This window comes from Callospermophilus lateralis, chromosome 9, assembly GCF_048772815.1.
Source record: "Callospermophilus lateralis isolate mCalLat2 chromosome 9, mCalLat2.hap1, whole genome shotgun sequence".
Taxonomy (NCBI): Eukaryota; Metazoa; Chordata; class Mammalia; order Rodentia; family Sciuridae; genus Callospermophilus; species Callospermophilus lateralis.
The window spans coordinates 90811479-90835673 of NC_135313.1; the positions used below are offsets into that span (position 1 = coordinate 90811479).

General features: G+C 36.2%; 1 protein-coding gene across 1 annotated transcript in view; it reads left to right on the top strand.

Annotated features, from left to right (window-relative positions):
• Positions 1-466: 466 nt before the first annotated feature.
• The window catches only part of Dars1 (aspartyl-tRNA synthetase 1), a 65022-nt gene continuing 41293 nt past the window's right edge, over positions 467-24195 (top strand). The window contains exons 1-4 of the mRNA XM_076865927.2: positions 467-735; positions 2637-2694; positions 5187-5279; positions 19325-19427. Coding sequence (XP_076722042.2) covers positions 670-735; positions 2637-2694; positions 5187-5279; positions 19325-19427 — 320 coding nt within the window. The 5' untranslated portion in view covers positions 467-669. The remainder of the gene's footprint in view (positions 736-2636; positions 2695-5186; positions 5280-19324; positions 19428-24195) is intronic.

Consider the following 24195-nt stretch of genomic DNA (forward strand, 5'->3'; position numbering starts at 1 on the left):
TGGGTTTTCTTGTCATTGTGTGCCCCCTTCACTTTTCACTTACGTAGTGGCTCTCCACCTGCCTTAGCAACTTAATTGCCTATAACACAGAACCCCTGTGCCCCAATACCGAGTACAACCATTTTGCCAAAAAGCCTCCTCTTCCCCAGGCAGGCAACCTCGCTGGGGATAATGAAGGCGGGGATGTACAAAAGAGGAAAAAGCTGAGGGCTGAACTTTCGTGCGTGTTTTGGTGACTAGTTTGCGTTTAAAGTCCAGAGGAAAGAAAGGGTTGTGAAGAAAATAGAGGAAAAACCACAGTTGAGACGAGCTTAAGGAGAATAAGGACAGCAAGTACCCTAGGACCCCGCCCCTCAGAGCCAATCCCGCGAGACTGTACCAAATTCCCGGGGATTCCTTCCAACCCCGGGACAACCCCGTAGAGGCGGAGCGAGGGGGGAAGAGTACGCGACGGCGCTCTGCTGCTGGCCTTTCGGTGCTTAGGAATCTCGAGAGAGCTGGAAGTCTCGCGATCTTTCCGAAGCCGCACTTCCACGCGGAGTCCCAGCGCGTGTACCAAGGCAGGAGGGCCGGGAGGGCGGAGACTGTGCGGGAGGGAGAAGCCCCTTGGCTTGCCCTTACAGACGCCTGCGAGGAAGAGTGGTGTCCACTCCCCGTTTCAGTGTCTCGATGCCCAGCGCCAGCGCCAGTCGCAAGACTCAGGAGAAGCCGCGGGAGATCATGGACGCGGCGGAAGTGGGTTTCCTCCTTCTCTGGGTTTGGGAGGGCAGAATCTGGGCCGGAACGCGCTGAGGGAGGGAATAGGGTAAGCGGGGCCCTGCTGTCGGGCTCCTTACTTGAGCACTTTGTCTGGATGCTGAGGGCCTAGCGTCCAGGCCTCTGGAACCTCCATGGGGCCGCCAGGGCCTGAGCATCGTGGCCAGACCGCATTTCTCACAGGATCGCCTGGGAGCCCTGGCCTACAAGGAGGGCTCTCCTGGGGTAGGGTGGACGTGAAGCACCCACTGCCATGGAAGGAGGAGCGGCGGTGTCACATTGAGCTAGTGTCTGGGTTAGGCACGTCCTACACGTCATGCACGCCTCACTCCACCCCCGCCTCGGGAATATTTGATGACCTCTAGTAATCGATACGTTCTCAGCCCTCGTATTCCTAATGTTTTGCCAAATAATAACAGTACTAAGTAAAACCATTTGCTATTATGTTAAATGACCATTTTTCCATGTGACAGCATTAAAGAACACACGTTATTTTAATTTACTTTCTGTCAGTGACCCAATGAGGTAGGTAATGAAGTTTGTGGAAGATGCATTTGAGATAAACACTCGGCAGTCATTCAGGCTTTTCAGTATCAAAGTTTTAAACCATCCCAAACATCCAGTTATGTGTGCTGTAGTAATAATGAGCTTTAATCAATGCCTGTCTCTTAGTTTCTCTCTGTTGAGGAATTTTGAGGTTTTGGTAAGGAACATAATAAGGCATATCAGAATAATAAATTGAAGAACGGTTGTTGAAATATGAATAGAACTAATTAGAAGGGGTGACACCTTTATCTTCACTCTCATGTATTTTATGCTGCCTTTAGGCTTCATTGTGTGACAGCATCCTTCCACTGTGGTCCTAGTGATATTTGTCCTTGATGTGTATTTTTTAATATTAGAAAAAAGCAGTTGTTCAATACCTTAACATATCTGTTTTGGTATAGACAGAGAATTCAGGATTCTCCAAATCTAAGAGGATTCCAACAAATAGCTGTTGAGTTACAAAAACGAATTGTTTCTTACAGATCTTAAGTTACCTTGCAAAAATCTAAGAAAATTATTTTTGTATTCTTGATCTGATTTATTATATAAACAAGTAGTGCCCCATTGCAAATAGCATGGATCTAGATGTAAGGTAAATATTTTGGAAGAGTTACAGCTAGAAGGATCTTTGAGATCATTTTAGAGGTAAAGTAAGATTAAGAGGACACTTATCTATTTAATGTTTAGTTTGTTAATCACCTGGACCCTTGGTCTGCTATTTTCTGTTCCTAACTCTACATCTACAAGAAATTTGATAAATTGTCACTGTCTAACCTTGTAACCTGTTGTCCTGAAGCTGAAACCAGGAAGCTGGTGAATTTTTTAATGATATTTCATTAAAAGGAAAGTTGTAGTTAGCTTATGTCTTACATCTCAGATTTCTGAAAACTGAAGACATCTGTTACTTGGAAAGCTTACCAAAGCATTGGTTGTCTTTGAACATCTCTTCCTGTAATAGGAAGTTAATAAAATTGGTACTTCATCTTACTCCCTTCACAGAGGAAGTTTATATTCTACTTTGAAGTAGTTTGATCTTTTTGAAGAAGGTAGTTAAGATGTGTTGTACATGTGTGTAAATTTTATCTGAAGGCTATTATATATGTTATTTCCATCCAGGATTGGTGGTCTCTGAAATAAACTAACCAGAAGCTAGATGCTTTTTTTTTTTTTTCTGTAGATACATGTATAAATAAATAACAGATTTCTATATCTAAAAACTGCTGTACCTGAGTTAATGAAATGATTATGAAAGTTAAGACAAGTTCATTTTTTAATCTGGTTATTTGTGTTTATGTGTTTAAATGAAAAGTCATGATGCAAAACTTTTTTTGTAGGATTATGCTAAAGAAAGATATGGAATATCTTCAATGATACAATCACAGGAAAAACCAGGTTAGTAGCTATGTCAAGTTTTAAGTAGGGTCAGCATAACACTGAAGAAATAATTTTGAAAAACTTTAATGGCATTCATAAACCAAATAGATGTCATGACTGTATGTAAACATTGTTAGTTTAGTGTTTCAAATCTAGATAAGAAAGAAAATATGTCCAATGAGTATTATAATTAGCTTTTATCCAACATGTTGGATTTCTAGAAATTGTGAATGGTGTATTTTATTTTTTTAAATATTTATTTTTTAGTTTTAGGTGGATACAATATCTTTTATTTTTATGAGGTGCTGAGGATCAAACCCAGTGCCTCAGGTGCAAGCAAGCACGCTACCTCTTGAGCCACAACCCAGCCCTGAATGGTGTATTTTAAATGATTTTATTTGATTTTATCAAATTCCTCAGTAATCCAATAAGATTTAACTCTGGACTAGGGGATAGGAGAAGAGTGGTTAATAACTGCTTTTATCACCTGCAGTTTTTGTATGTTTTCATGAAGCTACCTCTATTACTTTCTTCCTAACTTCTCTGTTTTTGTCTACTATTTATTAAATTCCTATTCTGCTTGAGTCTTTCCAAGAATTTATTTTCTTAATCCTTAAAGACTCTAAGGAACTGAAGTTGAAAGATAAGGAACTTATCTCATGCAGCCATTATCTACCAGACCTGAGATTAAAACTGAGACCATCTGACCCTAGAGCTCATGATTCTTTCCATACCTAGATCCCTTGACAGTGTTGTAGTTTGAGCTTTAACACTTGTATAAAAATCCTAATACTTAGCTCAAAATAATTTCCCATCTGCTTCAGTTTCTCCAAACTTCTTCTCTACTGCCAGTGTCTGTTAAACCATATAGAATAGATGGTAATTTTTGAACTGAAACCTTAATACTGTGGATCACTGCCACAGTTAGCCAGTTTTACTGGTGGAGTATAACTTGTGTCTCAAGTATGTTGCAGTATATTAAAAGTTGAAAACCCTCACGCTAATTAATGGGATGCCATAGGACATAGGGCTATTACCCTTTTTTCTTTTCCAAAATACTATTAAAATTATCCTAATTATCACATTCATGTATAAGTCCACTTTTTAAAAATGTATGCTTTCTGTTTTGTTTAGTTTTGAGTTTTGTTGGCTAATTAGTCATGTGCTTTTTCAGTCTTGGCATTTTCACATCTGCCTTTTCAAATCTTACGCTGCTTTGTCTCTTGATTTTCTTTTACATGTTTTTTTGGTCTGAGTTTACACAGCAGACTTGGAAGTTGGCATATTCATAAAGACAGTGTTTTGCAGAAATCCTCTTATGATACCCAATGGCTTTGAAATTCCTCTTCCATTCTCTTTGCTTTTAGTCATGAGAACAATGTAAATCATGTTATATTTACAGCTGCATCTTTGCTTTAAGAGACAAATTATATTTAGATAAAACATAAGTAAAATACATTTGTGATTGGATTTTATTATAATGTCCTATAAGGTATTATCTTTGCTATTGTAGTGTCATCTATTACTGTGTTCTTACTTAATATCTCAGGTTTTTCCCCCTAATCAATTGATTATATATTTAGAACAACGATTTCTGAATGTTGGTTTATATTGCTACCTCTATGTAATAGTTATTTTGTCACCATTTTTCTATTAGGGGGACTCTAGATGACTGTAGTTTTTTGTTTTTTGTTTAATATCAGGGAGGCATAATAGTTGGGCATAATAGTAGCCAAGAGGTTCACATAACTGTAGGAAACAGTGTGAAATGACCATCAAGCATGATTGTATTTCGGGGTTCAAGGATCTTCTCTCTCCATCTCTTGGCTCTCCTTTTTGTAAAATATTGGCTTCATTCTCTCCTCCTGCAAACTCATGCTAGTGAGAAAGCTACTGACTACAGCCTTGGGCCTACACCATCTCAGCTTAGAGAAGAGGGTTATAAGAGCTTTATTCCCAGCATGTGTATTTAAGTTCCAGAGAAATACTATGATTAGTTTGAATGACATATCCTTCCCTGTATCAGTCATTGTTGTAGGCCTGGTAGAGAATCCTCCCTGATGGCTAGCTGACTAACGTACTATGTATGGTGGGCAGGCAAACTGCCATATTCACTTAGGCATAGGCAGATGAGGACAGGCTGTGTTTGACCTTTGAAGTCATAAGTATTCAGCAGATTTGCATTTTGAAATTATCTCTTTGACTGCAATGTAGAATGAATTAGAAGGGGACCAGTATAGAGGCTGCTACTGTAGTTTAAGCAAGAAATAATAACTTGATTTAGGATGGTGGCAGTAATGATGGTAGAAAATTGGATGGATTTTGGAGATTATTTAGAAAATACAATCACAAAACTTGAAGCAAATTTCATATTGAAGGTGATAAAAAAGGAATTGTTACCAAAGATTGAGAATTGTTTAATATGATACAAAATTTTTAGATTACCTGTCATACAAATAATTAAGATCTCTAAATTCTGAATTAAAAAATTGCTTTACCATTTGTTGCAGATCGAATTTTGGTTTTGGTTAGAGACTTGACAGTACAAAGAGCTGATGACGTTGTTTGGGTACGTGCAAGAGTTCATACAAGTAGAGCTAAAGGTAAGATTGATATAATGAAAAGGACATTGAACTTTTTGTCTTTCAAATTCCTCACAGACCAAAATGAATTTATCAAAATAAAATTGAACAAAACAACATAATTAATCAGTTTTAAGTTCCTGTGAGCCATCCTTAAAATTAATTTGACCCTGAAGACTTCAATGAAATCTTAGGACTTTAAGTTTCTTCTCTAGCATCTTTCAGAAGTTTAATAATTTAAGTGAAAAGTGTATTTGAGAAGCTTCTCATTTGTTAGTACCCTTATATTTGTAATTATTTTGATGAGGAAAGAAGTAGAAGAGAGACAAGGCTAAGACAGCTGTCCCATATAGCAGCCACTGGCCACATGTAAATGTTGAAATTTAAATTCAGTAGCTTAGTCACACTAGCTATGTTTTTTAAGTTATATTCCCTTTTGGACAGAAAGCACAAATAGAGTATTTTTATCATTTTAAAAAATTTATTTATTTTGGTGCCAGAGATTAAACCCAGGGTTGTTTAACCACTGAGCCATATCCCCGGCCCTTTTTATATATTTTTTTAAATTTAGAGACAGGGTCTAAAGTTGCTTAGAGCCTCACCAAGTTACTGAGGTTAAAATTGCAACTTTTTTTTTTTCTTTTTCTTTTTTTTGGTACCAGGGATTGAACCCCAAGGTACTTAACCATTGAGCCACATTCCCAGCTCTTTTAGTTGTACACAATACCTTTATTTTGTTTGTTTATTTTTTAATGTGGTGCCGAGGATCAAACCCAGGGCCTTGCACGTGCTAGGTGAGTGCTCTACTGCTGAGCCACAACCATAGCCCCTCTTTTTATTTTGAGACAAGGTCTTACTGAATTGCTGAGGCTGGTTTTGAACTTGCAATCCTCCTGCCTCAGCTTCCTGATTCATAGGGATTACAGCATATACCACCATGCCTGGTGAATTCTAACCTTTTATACATATATCTCACTCTCTAGGATCACTACTGTAGATTGTTTATTCTTTCACTGTATGGCTCCAAAACATATGAATACTTGTGAATTTTAAATAGGTACTAGGAGAATTTTAAGTTTTTTTAATAAGGTTGATTTGCTTTTCTGAAAGTTTGGGCCATTTATTCTATAAGCAGATAATCACACTGTAATTTTTCATTTACATGTCTTTATCCCATTAGATTGAGATCCTTTTTCCTGTCCATATTGGGCACTCTGTTTCCTAAACATAGTTATTTAGCAGTTGAAAAGAATACAGGACACATAATAAGCCTAAATCATGAATACTTTCTTTCTTACCAATATCTGTAATATTTCTCTTCTCCACGAGTTATATTTTCCAGAGATTATAACAGGGATTTTTGAATAAGACAGATCTGTGATTGAATCCTGGATTGGTACTTGTAATCTGTTACCCTAAGCAATTGCCTAATTCTCTATCTCTCTAAAAAAAAAAAAAAAAAATACATATATATATATATATATATATATATATATATATATAGCCTTACAATAATTTGTGAGGACAATGAGTATGATAGTTACTTATTTGTCTTTCATTGTAAGTTTTTAGGTGTCTTATTTCCTCTTGTAAACTGCTGGAAGTTACTATTGCTTATTTTATTTCTTTGGTGCACAACACCTAATAAAACAGTAGTAAATTGGGCTGGGGTTGTAGATCAGTGGTAGAGCGCTTGCCTTGCACGTGTGAGGCACTGAGTTCAATCCTCAGCACCACATAAAAAAATAAAATATATAAAACAAAAAATAAAGGTATTAAAAAACAGTAGTAAATAATAATTGAATAAATAAGTTCTAAGCTAGGTGTCCTATGCACACATAATACAGTGTTGTCTTCTAGGTCTTGTGCTTACTGTCTAGTAATTTACTCTAGTTGAAAAGATCATGGTAGTGGCAGTGGTAGCGCATTCGTCTGGTGTGTGTGAGGCACTGGATTCCATCCTCAGCACCACATAAAAATAAATAAATAGGGGTATTATGTCCATCTACAACTAAAAAAATATTTTAAAAAAAAAGAAGAAAAGATCAAGCATGTATTTTAAGAAACTAAAAGACAATTACAAAGCATCACATAAGTGAAAAAATAGATCATCTGCTAATTTTTTTTCCATTTGCAACAAACTATTTTGGTTTCCTAATTGATAGTCTCTGCCTAAAATCTAAAACAAATTGCAAGAACTTTGTAGTTGCGCTGTAAGATAATACAGGGAATGTAGTCTTGCCTGTGAATATCAGTGTAGGAACAGACCAAAGGATTTAAAACTCCCTTGAAAAAGAATTTTCTTGTAGGAATTACTTGTGCAGTTTTTATTTGTGTATTGTCTATCTATATTATAATATATATCAGTAAATAAATCATGGGTAGTGGGAATTCTCCTTTTAATCGAAAACCACTGTATTTTAAAACTGAAACTATAGAAGCTCAAGAGTAGAACAAGGTGTAATTCTTATTACTCTAAAGAGAATAAAGACACTATAAAGTTCAAAATGATATTTAGAAATCTTTTTAAAGTAAACCTGACATGTTTGTTTCTTTTACAAAAATGGATTTATACTCTATATCAGTTTTCATGTAGTTCTATATCATTCATATTAATTTTAATTCATAAAATAAAAATACTTGTTATTTTGGGTCAAAAAGTAGTAATTGTTATGAAATACTCCAACTATATGGAATTAAATCAGGACTATAGTAGAAAATCACTGTAAACCTTTCAGAAAAATTTTTTTTTGAGAGAGAGAATTTTTTTAATATTTATTTTTTTAGTTTTTCGGCAGACACAACATCTTTGTATGTGGTGCTGAGGATCGAACCTGGGCCGCATACATGCCAGGCGAGCGCGCTACCACTTGAGCCACATCCCCAGCCCTCAGATTTGTTTTCATGAGGTGGTGTGTATATGTGTTTGAGCCAAGAGTTTTATAATATTCAGTTTTATAACCTGCACTTTGTTTTTCATTTTATCTTGGACATCTTTCCATGTCTGTGTGTATATGGTTTTTCTCTGTGTTTTTCTTTGTGGTAGCGCTACCACTACCACAATCTTTTCAATTAAAGTAAATTATTAGACAGTAAGTATAAAACCTAGAAGACAACACTGTATTATATGTGCATAAACTAAACCACTAAAAAAGTGGTTTCACAGATTGTGTTTATTTATTTATTATCCCATTTGTGTAAGCTTTAGTTTTACTCATTGTTGTTCTAATTTGTATTTCACTTCCTGGTTAAATTAGATTTCTTTTCTTGATGTTAGGTGTTTTAATTTTCTTTTGTTTGTTATTTGTTCTTGCCTTGTTTGTATTTTTATTATATAAGAACAAATATTTTTCTGTAAGTCTGATTTGGTTTTTGTTTTTTATTTTAGGTGAGAAAAGCCTTGATAATGCCTACTTTAGAATTTTATACAAATGAATCATTTATTATTCACTCTTTGGTACAAATTATATGTATTGGTAGATTATTCTTTCTTTTTTGCCCAGTACCAGGGATTGAACCCAGGGGCACTTAAACACCAAGCTGCATCCCCATCCCTCATATTTTATTTTGAGATAGGGTCTGGCCAAATTGCTTAGGATCTCACTAAGTTGCTGAGGCTAGCTTTGAACTGGGATTCTCCTGCCTCAGCCTCCCAAGCTACTGGGATTGTAGGTACGCACCACCATGCCCGGCATGATGCGCACTTTAATTATAGAGTGATATCCATCATATGCCTATACTATACTTTATTTATCCAAACATGTATTAATGGACATTCTAGTTAAACATCTCCAAGTTTGGGCTGTTTTGAGTAAAGTTACTGTTATGTAAAATAATCATTGGGCTGGAACTGTAGCTCAGTGGCAGAGCACTTGCCTAGCATAAGTGAGGCACTGGATTCAATCCTTAGCACCACATAGAAAATAAACAAATAAACATTCTGTCCATCTGCAACTACAAAAAAAAATTTTTTTAATATTTATCTACATATATACTTCGATTTCTGTAGGGTGGAATTGTACTCATAGGATGGATAGATATTTGTTTAACTGTTTAAAAAGGTGTCACTTTTTGAAAGCAGTTGCATCATATTGTGATTTTGAAATGCCATCTTCCCCTAAAGGAAACTCAAACTACTTGGAGAAATAGCAGATTTTAGGTTTGAGGCAGGAATTGTACAAGGTAGGCCTGGAATATTTGTCATAATAGGTAGCACAGAAGCTAGAAAAGGTGATTTAGGTTATGTGAAAAGGAGTGGAGACCAACTTTAAGAGGCTACCATGTGCTAAAACTAGTATAGTTTGAGTATCAATAAGGCTAATTTGGAATTGATACACGTTAGATATTAAATCCATAAGTTTATAATAATATTTGTAAGGGTCCGGCGAAGCGTCGGAGGAAGAGACCACCAAGAGACTGACTATGCAATAAGCAAGAGGGAGTTTATCGAGGATCCGATTTCAGCGCGCTGAGGCTCCAGGCAGGCTCGCTCAAAAAGGGAGAGCAGCCCAGAGCCCAGAGCAGAGGTCAGGCAGTGCTTAAGTACACTTTTTGGGGAGGGTGGGGGCTTTGCATACATCAGAACAAATCATCATGAGGCACGGGAAAATTGAACAACAACTCTGAGACCTGATTAGTACATTCATTGGCGGGAACAGATTGGGCAGGGATGATTGGTCACTTCTAAGCGGGGTACACATTCAAACTGATTGGTTTTAGGGCCTAAATGCCTACGTGACATACTACACAGAGTCCCAAGTTATTAGGCAACCCAGGAGTCAGTGGAAATATTTACTGGGCAATTCGGGTATTGTCTTAACAGCTACAGGGATTACAGTTTTTTGGGGTAGCAGGGGAACTTAATAATACTTGGTCTTTTACTCTTTAACCCAAGCCTCGTAGCTTTACAATGCCCGGTCTTTTACACTTTAACTCAGGCTTTGTGGCTTAGAAACAGCTTAGAAATTTTACCCTTACATATTAAGGCACACAAAAAAGTTTGGCACCAATGGAACAAGTTCATTGTTTTCAAAATTAACTAACCAGATAGTAGAATTAAGGAAGTTAAGGAAGTATCTGCTCAGAGAAATACTCCAGCTGATTAATAAAAAAAAGGAGTGTTAAAACATCATCATTTGACCCTATGATCTAAGTATTGGGTCATTAATGATTGCTAACATCACAAAAGAATACAATCAGGCATATTTCATGTCTATTCATGGAAGAATATACCACCAAGTAAATAATCTTGCCCCCTAAAAATATGCCCAAATCTCATTAAGCTTTTAAGTCTAGTTACCAACTTACACGAAAAACATAGAGAAAAAATATATATATGTTAAATGACAGTGAGATAAAATCAGTGAAACTCAGACTTACCGGAACCAACTGGGCAAAACCAACCTGAATTATTCAATAAATTGAAAGGGAGAACCTATGGATTAAAACACATCTGAGCCAATTATTCATTTAGATCTTGCTTTAAGTAGTACAGTAATAAACAAAATAGGGAAAGACAGTATTGGAAATTTGAACATTGAATATTCGATGTTAAAGAACTTTTTTTGGAGGGCGGATACCGAGGATTGGACTCGAGTGCTGTGACATGCGACTAAATCAGGGTCACTCCAGGTGAATTTGGGTTGGCACAAAATAATTACACAGAAATTACCTTTTTATTGGGGTCCAGTGATGGCTCTTGACTTTAGGGGTTTGTTGGAGAGAGAGAGCTTGCATTTGTATTGTGTATTTTTATAGAGGGAGACACAGAGGGACATTTGGTGGAATGTTCCAAATAAGGCAAAGAGTCAGTTTCAGGGGGTTGAGTCTAGCTTCTTGATGTCTTGTGGTCAGTAGATTGATTTACATCTTGGCAAGTCACACCCATCTCAGATGCTGTGTGGGAATACAGGCAGAGCAAGAAGAAAGTACACAGGTGTATTGCATGGCCCAAAGAGCACTCAACATCAGGCCAGTCCTCCCATATGCACAAATGCTCATGGTTCACACACACAGCCCATGGCTGGCCCATGACACTCAGAGGGTACTCCGCCACTGAGCCACATCCCCAGCCCTATTTTGTATTTTATTTAGACACAGGGTCTCACTGAGTTGCTTAGCACCTAGCTTTTGCTGAGGCTGGCTTTGAACTCGAGCCCCTGGGATTACTGGCGTATGCCACCTCACCCAGCAAGAACTAATTTTTTATTTGAGATAGTACTGTGGTATCATTTTTTTCCCCTAAAGATCTTATCTTTGGGGCTGGGGATATGGCTCAGCAGTAGAGTGCTCGCCTCGCATGTGCAAGGCCCTGGGTTCGATCCTGAGCACCACATAAAAATAAATAAATAAATAAAATAAAGTTGTTATGTCTAACTACAACTACAAAAAATGAATGTTTTGGAAAAATTATCTGATCTTTTAGAGATGAATACTAAAATATGTACAGATGGAACAATATAACTTAGACTCTTTCAGAATAGTATAGGAATTGAAAGATGAGTGGGTTGGAATAAAGTTGAAACAAGAATGGCCATAGGGTGATAATTAGTGAAGTACATGGGATTGTAGGTAGAGAGTGGTATCATTTACAAATATTGATTATTTTGTCCTTTTCTTTCAAATGTTTATATCTCATTTCTTGTTTCCTTTTGTAGTAATCAATAGATTCTTTAGTACTGCAGGGATTTACATAGTGAAACATTTTTCAAATAGAAATTTAACATCCTGGGGATTTCAAGACTTTAGGAATTCTACATAGAAAGTTGTTAGAGCTAAATGTGGTAGCACATGCCTGTAATTCCAGCTACTAAAGAGGCTAAGGCAGGAGAACTGCAAATTTCAAGGCCAGCCTGAGCAATTTAAGGAGACCCTGTTTTGAAATGCAGTAAAAATTGCTGGAGATGTAGCTCAGTGGTAAGGTGCTTACTTGCCTAGCATGCTTTAAGCCTGGGTTCAATCCCCCATGTGGCAAATAAAGAAAAGAAAATGTCATTAGAAAACAATTTCAAATTTAAAATACTTCTAAATTTTCTATTTATTGGGAGCAGATGTTTACTTTATCTGTCAGACCTTTGTCCAGAATTTTTTCTTTTCAAAATATGTGTTGACTGATGTATATATACACTCAACCTTCCATGTCTGTGAGTTCTGCATCTGTAGATTCAACCATAGATCAAAACTACTCAGAAAAAAAAAAAAACAAAAATTGCATCTGTATTGAACATGTACATTTGTTTTCTTGTCATCATTCCCTAAACAATACAGATTTAATAACTGTATGGCATGTACATTGTATTAGGTGTTATATTCTAGAGATGATTTAAAGTATATGGGAGGATGTACAAAAGGTTATATGCAAATACTGTATATGCCATTTTATGTAAGGGACTTATGCCTCTGTAGATACTCACTTTCACAAGGGTCCTGAAACCAATCTTTCACAGATAGGGAACAATGACTATGTAGAGGGATGTTTTACTACTCACTCAGTTTTTGTGTTTGAAATTTCCACAAGGTTATTCTATCTTTTTGTTTCAACTCTTATACTATAAAGTGTCCTTTTCAAAATCTATTTAAATAGATTAATGCCACATTTTTCATGTTCTTGTGCTTTTTAAAAGTTGGTGGTTTTGGGGTGTGGATGTGTATAATCTATATATTTATGATGGCTTTAATGGCAAAAATTTAGAAACACTAAAAACCCAGCAATATAAAAAATTAAATGAATATTGATGTCTCCATATAGTTGTTTGCAGGTTCGTTAGGTAAAATAAAATTTTTCAAGAATATTAAGAACCTGTGCATAATTAAAAGAATTGAACATTGTATATCGTATGAATAACACAATTTTGTGGTATATACATACCATGGATTAAGAGGTAACTAACACTGAATAGAAAAATACAGAATTATTTTTATGTTTTTTAATACTTTTCTGTAATTGTGATGATTTTTCTTTTTATAATGGTCCCCAATTATACTGCTGAAGTATTTTGTGTGTGTGTGTGTGTGTCTTTGAGCACAAGAAGGCTATGCTATACCTTCCAAAGAAAATACCTGTTAGAAAACTTTCTTCAGCCACGAGTTAAAGTGTTCTTGGCCCTGAGTTAAATGTTAGTGAACCAACAATACTGCTTGGAAGTCCTTCCATGAGCCAGACATGGTGACAGATGCCTATAATCCCAGGAATTTGGGAGGCTGAGGCAGTAGGATTCAAAGTTAAAGACCAGTCTCAGCAAATTAGCAAGGTCCTAAGCAACTTGGTGAGACCCTGTCTCGAAATAAAAAATTAAAAAGGCTGAGAATATGGCTAAGGAGTTAAGCACCCTGGGTTTAATCCCCAGTACCAGGAAAAAAAAAAAAAGGAAATCCTTCCATGGTTCTAGTTGTAGATCTCCATGGTTAGCATTTCTCCAAGAAAGTTATCGAAAAGTGAAATTTCAAGGTTAAAGGATATGCATATGCTTGATTTTTTTCCCCCCTAATTGTGTGAAGAGTTCATTGGTATTTTGTTAAGAGATTGCACTGAATCTGTAGATCACTTTTGGGAGTATTTTAACGATATTCTTCCAGGCCATGAATATGGAAGGTCTTTCCACCCTTTAGTGTTTTTCAGTTTCTTCCCTATTTTGTAATTTTCATTGAAAAGATCTTTCACTTGCTTAGTGTATTTCCAGGGTTTTATTTGGTTGGTGGGTGGGGTTTGGTTTTTTTTTTTTTTTTTTTTTTTTTTTTGTAGCTGTGCTTTCATGATTTTTGTATGTAGATTTTATATCCTGATAGTTTACTGAATTTATTTTTCAGTTCCACTAGTCTTTTGGTGAAGTCTTTAGGTTTTTCTTTGTATAGAATTAAGGGGTAATTTGACTTCTTCCTTTCCTATTTATATGCCTTTTGTTTCTTACATTGCCTAATTGCTGTGGTTAAAAATCCTTTTAAATGGACCATTAAACACTAAAGCTCTAGTATTTGCAAGTGCTTTAACATAAAAAGCTTGATGACCCTACCACTTGAATCACATGTAAATGTTTCAGTAATGAAGACTACGTATATATGAAGTGAGTAATAACAGAATTTCCATTCTAGTATATTAATAAAAATGTTACAAAATGTGTTAACTATTCCAACTTGGATCTGAGGTGTCTCCCAGAAGAATTGGGTGGTAACTATAGGCAGATTGAGGGTGTGCCCTGGATAGGTAGGTGTATCTTCTCTAAGACCCCATACTCCCTGCCCTTTTCTCTCTGCTTCCTGGCTGCCCTGAGTGGAGCAGTGCTCTTCGACCTGGCCCTTCTGTTTTGATATCCTGCCTCATCTTGGGCCCAGAGAATGGACTTGGCACCTATGGACTTAAACCCTGAGCCCCAAATAAACTTTTCCTCCTTTAGATTCTTGTCAAGGATGTTGGTCACAACAAAAAATGCTAACTAAATAGTAAGACTTTCCATGTTCAGTTACCTTTGTTGGGAAAAGTATAAATGGCAGCCATACCCCAGAGAAAAAAAAAAAACCCAACATGGCGCCTAAGGACCTCTTCTTCCTACCTTCTTCTTCTCTGTAGTGGCGCGAAAAGTTCCCGCCCATGTGAACTCTCCCGCCGGCGCCAATTTCAAACCTTGCTGGCGCCAATTTCAAACCTCGCTGGCGGGGAACCTTAGCTCCAATGAGAACTAATTCCTGAGCTTCAAAGCTGATATCTGGAAGAACTTGCCAATAAACGGGTTGTCTGGCACTTATCTAAGCCCTATTATCTCCCCCTTAGTTCTATATAAGCACACAGCTTTTTGCAATAAAATTGGAATTCTCCCGGCGAAGTGTCTTTGCGTGGGGAATTCTTTCACCTTAACATATATTTATAAATTTGTTATATTGAGTCAAGAGAGCGTTTTTAAGGCTTTTTGTTTTTATTTATTTATTTATAGTTGTAGATGCCTTTATTTTATTGGTCAATGTTTGTGTGGTAAGGATTGAATCCAGTGGTGAGGATCAAACCCAGTGCCTCACGCGTGCCAGGCAAGCGCTTTGACACTAAGCTACAGCGCAGCCCCATTTTTAAGTCTTTTATGCTCATTGCTCAATTGTTCTCTAGAAGTGTTTTTCAAGTTTACCTTGCAATCAGCAAGTTATGATAGAATGTTTTTACTTAATTCTACCAAGTATTTAATATTATATTTTTAAAGAATCTTTGCTCATTTAAAAGGTAATTAATACAAAATAACTGTTTGCTTCAATTTACATTACTTTTATCACCAGTAACATTTTGTTCCTTTACACATTTACTTGCTATGGTTTTCGTCTTTTTCCATCATATTGCCGATTCTGAACTATTGCCCGTTTATTTATTGGGATCTTAATGTTCTTTTGTCATCTTTAAGATCTTCTTATGTAGCTTATATGTCATTTATCAAATGTGTTTTCCAAGTGTTATTTTTCTTTTAACTGTTTTCTGGCTGGGGCCTGGAGATTGAGCCCAGGGCCTCATATATCTAATAGAAACTATTCTCTGCTCTTTCTTATACTGCATTGACCTGGCTATTTTTTGTGTTTGTACATTTCTACATACTACATAGGCTTTTACTATTGTTACCGCTGTTGACCGGTGACGAGTCCTTGCTTCCCCAATGTTGAAGAATAACACCAAAGAAGCACGCCGAGGCAAGGTCAGAGTAGAAATTAGAAGTTTATTAAAGGACAGCAGAAAAGACTTCTCCCGGAGGAAGAAGGGGACCCAAGAGGTGGAATCTGTGGAAGTGCGGTTGTCTCCCCTTTTTATAGTTTTGGTGATGGAATGTAGGTTGGAAGGCCCGAGGGGTGGGACACAGGTGGGCCAAACAAGTAATCTGGGCAGGAAGGACTTCATTATCACTTCTTGGGATGGGCTATCTCCAAATCTGTTGGGGGCTGTTTCCTGGGTTCCATTAACATTTCTTTGGGGTGGACTTTGGCCTAGGGACTTCATTAACATTCCATGAGTTGTCCTGCATTTCCCAGAATCATTATCAGCATGGCCTCCATTTTAGATTTCACTCAATATGATATTAGACCCGATTTACTTAGCTACACTAACTACCTAATTTTAAATCTGGCTTCACTATCATAGTCTCATGGGACTGATCTCAGCTACTTCACTCCCTTTCTCTCCAATACATTACCTTTTTCAAAAATTAATTTTTAGAATTACATGTAATAGACACATAAACATTTAAAGGGAACAGTGATCAGGCTGCACTTCATTCATAATCATTGATTTTATGATTTCTTTTCCCTATCAGGCATGCTGAATTTGGGGACATTCATTTGTTTCTGCATTAAGCTTCCTAGGACTTCCCAGGTTCTACTTGTGTTGAATCCTGAATGTGGCCAAGATTTCTTGTGAACCCTTACTTTTCTTCTATACCTACTTCTCTGATCGAATAAACTACCAAAAAAAAAATAGAATTTTTGTTTTCTGATTAGGAAACTTTATGTTTATTGTGGAAAGACCTCAAAATACAGAAAAAGACACACACATACACACACACAAAAGAAGTTCCTATAACTTCACCATTAAGTAGATCCATTTTGGTGTTTTTTCCCCTAAATAATCAATCTTAATGTATTTTCTACACAGACAAAATTGGAATTTTACTCTACATATGGTTTTGCTGTTGCTGTTGTTTGTTCGGGTACTTGACCGCTGAGCCACACCCCTAGCCCTATTTTGTATTAGAGACAGGGTCTCACTAAGTTACTTAGTGCCTCGCTAAATTGCTAAGGCTGGCTTTGAACTCCTTCCCCCGCCTCCTAAGCCACTGGAATTACAGGTGTGCACCCCTGCGCCCTACATATGGTTTTTATCACTTTTCATATGGTAGCCAGATATTTATTTTACCAGATATTTATTTACTTTTGTGTTCTCAGCATCCAGCATATTTGTGCATTATCCAACTACAAAATAGTGATACTCAATCCTTAAATAACTAACCAGTAGTAGTGATGCTATTAATAATATAACAAGAATTAATTGTTAACATTAATAGGGCTGTGTCTCAGCTTTAAACATACTATATAATCCTCCAAATGTAAAAAGAGACCCTGTGAGTAGTAGACTATTATTTTCTCCATTTTGGAAATGAGGACATTAAATGGTTTGTTCTGTTTGTTTGTTTATTTATTTATTGTGGTTCTGGGGATTGAACCCAGGGCCTTATGCATGCGAGGCAAGCACCATACCAACTGAGCTATATCCCCAGGCCCAAGTGACTCAATTTTTCCCACAGGCCCTTCATAGGATGTGATAGGATATCCCAAGCCTTTTGATTTCAAAAACTTTATTCTCTACCAGACCATTAAACTAAATGTTACCCCCTTGTGCTAACCCAGAGACATTTTACTGTGCTTATGCCTTGTAAGTCCTATAGAGCTTTCCCCTCCATTCTCCAAAAGGAGGTCTTTTGTGCAGCATTAGAGTTTCTCACTGTATGGCTTTGTAGTGCGGCTAGGCCTGTGGTGATTCAGTCTGAACCTGTAGAGCAGCTAAAATATTCTGATTAAATTCTGGCTTTGCTTAATAATGTTGTATAACCCGTTACCTTCCATTTTCACTAACATTCTATGCTAAGTGGAATAGTATCTGACTTTGGATTCTATTCTATTGGTTTTTAGTAAGTGTCACTCTAACCCACCCATAAGAGTCCCTGTGATAGTTTTTACTGTATAGTATCTTAAAATTCCTTTGAGTTTATTTAAACAACTTTCTTCAAGATTTTGCTTTGTTAATTTTAGTTGCCCAGGAGGCTAAGGCAGGAGGATCATAAATTCAATCCCCAGTAGTGCAAGAGTGGGCGAGGGGGTGGTGTGAAGATCTTACTTTGTGACTGGATCATACTCCAGAGGAAAAGGGAAAAATAATGTCTTTTTAGAGATAAAAACCTGTCAGTCATATATGACTCCAGAGTCAGTAGATTGTATCCATGTCGGCACTTTGTTTGCAACTTGTCATTTTTATTCATGATTGCTATCTGATTTGCATTTCAAAATACTGTGCAGTGAAAATAATAACTGTAAGTCTGCTTGCATTTTTGCTTTTTCTTTTTGCAAGGATAATTCTTAATGTGAAAGATAATTCTAAACTTAAAAATCAAAATCTTTTGATGTTTTGCAAGACAGTCTAATGAGAAAAGTGGTTTTGAAGAGATTTAACTCATTTTTATAAGAAAGGAGTTTTCTAGTATTTGATCAGAGACTTAAAAAGGATGTCACAAGGATACATAATGACTGAAACCTATTGTGAATAATATTTTTTTAGGTTCAAGATAAGGAATGACAGCTCTTTATGAAAGGAGGGAAAATCAAGAGTTACAGGATAAAAAAATAAATAAAACTGGTTATAGAGCTGGGCATGATAGTGCATGTCTCATCTCAGCTACTCAGGAGACTGAGGCAGGAGAATCACAAGTTTGAGGCCAGCCTGGGCAACCTAGCAAGACCCTGTCTCAAAAAAAAAAAAAAAAAAAAAAAAATTGGAAAGATAATAAAGGAAATCAGAATATGAAAAATTAACCTATCAATCTAAATGTTCTTTAAAATGCAGATTGATTGGAAGAACTCTTTTAGACAGACCATCCTCATGGAATGTTTGTATTCTTGTTATTACACACTTTATTAGCATTTTGGTGGTTGTGTCACTGAAGCTTCCATGGTAGTTTGTGCAGTGCCTTTGCTTATAGAATATATTAGCTATTGAATGAATGTTGAAAGTGATCTGAAGTTACTTGAAATTTGTGTAATATAACAAAATAATCTTGGAGATTTGTTTATTTTTTTTAATTAGTGATTTGCCTACGTTCTTATAGAAAACATGTTAAAATCATTTTTTGTTACTCATTGGTGAGAACTTTGGTTTCTCTAAAGCTCATTGATTATTTTGACTGTGACCGGAAAACAGGGTGGATATTTATGTGTGTACATGCCTGATGAGTGTAGTAAATTTTGGCCCAATTTTAAAGTAGAGAAGCATTTTCCTTCTTTGTAAAACCTGAAGTAGTATGTCCTTAATGCACTTGTGTTTTTTCTGTCTTATACAGGGAAGCAATGCTTCTTAGTTCTACGTCAGCAGCAGTTTAATGTCCAGGCTCTTGTGGCTGTGGGAGACCATGCAAGCAAGCAGATGGTTAAATTTGCTGCCAAGTAAGTAAGCAATTATATCCTGTTGTCAGAATAAACAATGGTGGGAACCAAGACTCCCAAGGGTTTGGACCATTTTCATACATTAACATCAATGCTTCGTTTGTTTAAAAATGTAGTTATTTAAATTGTCAGTTCAGTGTTGCTGAATACATTAAACTTACAAAAGAGAAAATATGGAGCACAGGCTTGAAATTCATTTGAAACTGCTGAAGCAGCACTCTTTACAGACAAGTCACATTTACTTTCAAGTAGAGTAACAAAAAGCCTGGCAGCCTTTAGCAGAGCAACTTTATTTTGTTGTGTTTGTTGAGCTTCCTTTCCTCCTCCCTCCCTCCCTCAGTTTGAGATGTGCCTACTGAGCAACAAGTTTCCTAACTGAATAATAAAAGTATATAAAATAAAAGAATGTTGTTTGCAAATGATTCCCTCCTGAAGGAAGTAAGCTAATGTCATAATGTGTTACAGCTTTTAACTTTGATACTCAAAGGATTTAGGGCAAAAAAAGGTCTACAGGTCTGGCCTTCTTGCTCAGAGTTCCTGCAGAAGCACATTGTTTTTGTGCAAGAGACAGGATATAGAAAGAGAAAAGAATGGTGGTTGTGCATGCTGTGGCTCTGAGGTAATGAGAGTAGTTTTATTTGTTATTGGTGACATGGTTAGTTTTGTTTGCATGTTTTTCTCAATTTCATTGGAATTTTATTCCCATGATAATGATCAAAGATGACAGAGGAAAATTGATGGTTTTTACTTTTAAATAGAGTACTTAATAGGTGTAAAAATGTTTTTTTAAAGAAAGAAATTAGGTTTAGAATAAATGCTATATTTTTCCTATTGATTTTTTTTTAAGATGGATGTTCTTTAGATGGATACTTTCAAAGGTGTGTTAATAATATAGATGAATTACAAATTCTAGAATTAGAAAGAAATTTAAAAATGATCTAACTTAGTATTCTAATTTTTGTTTGAGCCTTCCCTGATTCCCTACCGTAGTGTTTTACACATAGTGGATGTGAACAACTGGTTGTGGTTTAAAGATTTATTTATCAGATTCAGTTTTATTGTTTCATAGTAATAGTTGCACTTGGGTTTTAAAATTTCAGTGCCATGAATTACATCAACTCACTGATGAATTTAGTAGTTTTAGTGTTACTAGTATGGCAGCTCTACCTGTCCCTTTCCTAGACCTGCTGCCCAGAGACTGCCTCTTCGTGTCTTCTGGTCTTCTGCCTGTATTTTTTTGTGGTTAGGCTGGCTTGTTTTGATTTCTTTGTGTGTGTCCCTTTATTTTATTTATTTATTTTTTATGTGGTGCTGAGGATTGAACCCAGAGCCTCACAAGTGCTAGGCAAGTGCTCTACCACTGAGCCATAACCCCATCCCATTATTTTCATTTCTTAGATAGTAAGTGTGCTTGTGAAATCATTTGTCATTCTGACTTAAGATCAGTGTATTTCCTATGAAATAGGACATAAATGAGTTTGGTCACTAGAAATAAACTTTTATTTATAAAAAGAAAAAAAAAGATGGTCATGGAATTCACAGACATATATGCCAAATTATATTTAATATACTAGAAATTTTTAGGGAAAAGTTAACTTGGAACATATAATTTATTAATTTCAAACAAATAGTGTATGTTGGGGTGTGTATGCATGATAGGTACTACAGATTGAACCCAGGGCCGATGCCTGCTAGACAAGTACTGGATCACTGAGCTATATCCCTAGTTCTTCTTTTTAGTTTTGAGACAGAGTCTTACTAATTTGCACAGGCTGGCTTCAAATTTGTGATTCTCCTGCTCAGCTTCCCAAGTAGCAAGGATTACAGGAATGTGCTACCAGTCCCAGCCAAGCAAATAATTTTTGGTTTTTGTGTTTTATATGTATATACAAGTTTTGAAATATGTGAAACTGGCATTTTACATAGAAGGTATTTTTTAATTGAATTGAATAATAACCTCAATGTTACATTCATAGCATTCTAATTAAAAGTCTTGCCTCATTTATCATTAATGTTCACTAAGAGACAGTCTACCAACAAGTGGTGAGTCTATATGATATCTTTAGAAGTAGACACATTAAGAGCTGGGGTTATAGCACATTGGTAGGGCACTTGCATGGCACTTGGTTTGATCCTCAGTACCACATAAAAATAAATAAATAAAATAAAGGCATTGTGTCCATCTGCAACTGAAAATATATATATATTTTTTAAAAAGTAGATACATTAAAGTAGTCCACAGAAAAGTTATTCTAATTAGTAACAACAGTTGTTCATATCAAACATCAACTACAACTTACTAGCTGAAGAACTAGTTGTAGATGGTCTCCCAAACAGAATCTAGTTAACTGATGTCTTCACATGTAAGTTAAAAGAAAGGCAGGCTTTCATCGATATGTGATGGTATAAGAATGATCTTACTTTTAAACAAAGGAAGAATTTAGATAATTTCTAAAGTGAAAATCAAAATCTAGTTGTAACTTAGGCTTAACAGTTAAGTTGTAACTTGGGGTTTTTTTTTTTTTTAAACAAAAAGCTATTTTTAGTCCCCTAAAAATTGTACCTTATACAGTTGTATGTAACTTTAGCAGTAATATGCTAAGGTATTAAACTAGAGTAATTAAGAATAGTCCTGTTAATGGCTTTTAATAACTTGGGAAAAGGGAAAAGTCTCATAACTAAAACTGTGATAAATGATGAGTTTTTAGTTTTTGGGGTTCATTTATTGGTAAGATAATTTTCCAGCTCCAGATGCATCAGTCACCTTGTCTTTTTTATATTTGGACTACTAAGGTAGCTCAGAAATCCTTATCCTTGGATTGGCTAGCTTCACTTAGCATAATCTGCTCTAATGCCATCCATTTCCCTGCAAATTCTATGATTTTGTCATTTTTTAGTGCTGTGTAATACTCCATGGTGTATAAATGCCACATTTTTTTTATCCATTCATCTATTGAAGGGCATCTGGGTTCATTCCACAGTCTAGCTATTGTGAATTGTGCTGCTATGAACATCGATGTGGCAGTATCCCTGTAGTACGCTCTTTTAAGGTCTTCAGGGAATAGTCCGAGAAGGGCAATAGCTGGGTCAAATGGTGGTTCCATTCCCAGCTTTCCCAGGAATCTCCATACTGCTTTCCAAATTGGCCGAACCAATTTGCAGTCCCATCAGCAATGAACAAGTGTACCCTTTTCCCCACATCCTTGCCAGCATTTGTTGTTGTTTGACTTCAGAATGGCTGCCAATCTTACTGGAGTGAGATGGTATCTTAGGGTGGTTTTGATTTGCATTTCTCTGACTGCTAGAGATGGTGAGCATTTTTTCATGTACTTGTTGATTGTTTGTATGTCCTCCTCTGAGAAGTGTCTGTTCAGGTCCTTGGCCCATTTGTTGATTGGGTTATTTGTTATCTTATTGTCTAATTTTTTGAGTTCTTTGTATACTCTGGATATTAGGGCTCTATCTGAAGTGTGAGGAGTAAAAATTTGTTCCCATGATGTAGGCTCCCTATTTACCTCTCTTATTGTTTCTCTTGCTGAGAAAAAACTTTTTAAGTTTAAGTAAGTCCCATTTGTTGATTCTTGTTATTAACTCTTGTGCTATGGGTGTCCTATTAAGGAATTTGGAGCCCGACCCCACAATATGTAGCCAACTTTTTCTTCTATCAGACACAGAGTCTCCGATTTGATATCAAGCTCCTTGAACCATTTTGAGTTAACTTTTGTGCATGGCGAGAGGAGGGGATTCAGTTTCATTTTGTTGCATATGGATTTCCAGTTTTCCCAACACCGTTTGTTGAAGATGCTATCCTTCCTCCATTGCATGCTTTTAGCCCCTTTATCAAATATAAGATAGTTGTAACTTTGTGGATTAGTCTCTGTGTCCTCTATTCTGTACCATGGGTCCACCCGCCTGCTTTGGTACCAGTGCCATGCTGTTTTTGTTACTATTGCTCTGTAATATAGTTTGAAATCTGGTATCGCTATACCGCCTGATTCACACTTCCTGCTTAGAGTTGCTTTTGCTATTCTGGGTCTTTTATTTTTCCATATTAATTTCATGATTGCTTTATCTATTTCTACAAGAAGTGCCGTTGGGATTTTGATTGGCATTGCATTAAACCTATAGAGAACTTTTGGTAATATCACCATTTTGATGATGTTAGTTCTGCCTGTCCATGAACAGGGTATATTTTTCCATCTTCTAAGATCTTCTTCTATTTCTCTCTTTAGGGTTCTGTAGTTTTCATTATATAAATCTTTCACCTCTTTTGTTAGGTTGATTCCCAAGTATTTTATTTTTTTTGAGGATATTGTGAATGGAGTGTTTTTCAGTTTTGTCGCTGATATGCAGAAATGCCTTTGATTTATGCGTGTTGATTTTATATGCTGCCACTTTGCTGAATTCATTTATTAGTTCTAGTAGTTTTTTTTGTAGACCCTTTTGGGTCTTCTAGGTATAGAATCATGTCGTCCGCAAATAGTGATAATTTAAGTTCTCTTTTTCTATTTTTATGCCTTTAATTTCTTTCGTCTGTTTAATTGCTCTGGCCAGTGTTTCGAGAACCATATTGAATAGAAGTGGTGATAGAGGGCATCCCTGTCTTGTTCCAGATTTTAGAGGGAATGCCTTCAATTTTTCTCCACTCAGAATGATGCTAGCCTGAGGCTTAGCATAGATAGCTTTTACAATGTTGAGGTAAGTTTCTGTTATCCCTAGTTTTTCTAATGTTTTGAACATAAAGGGGTGCTGTACTTTGTCGAATGCT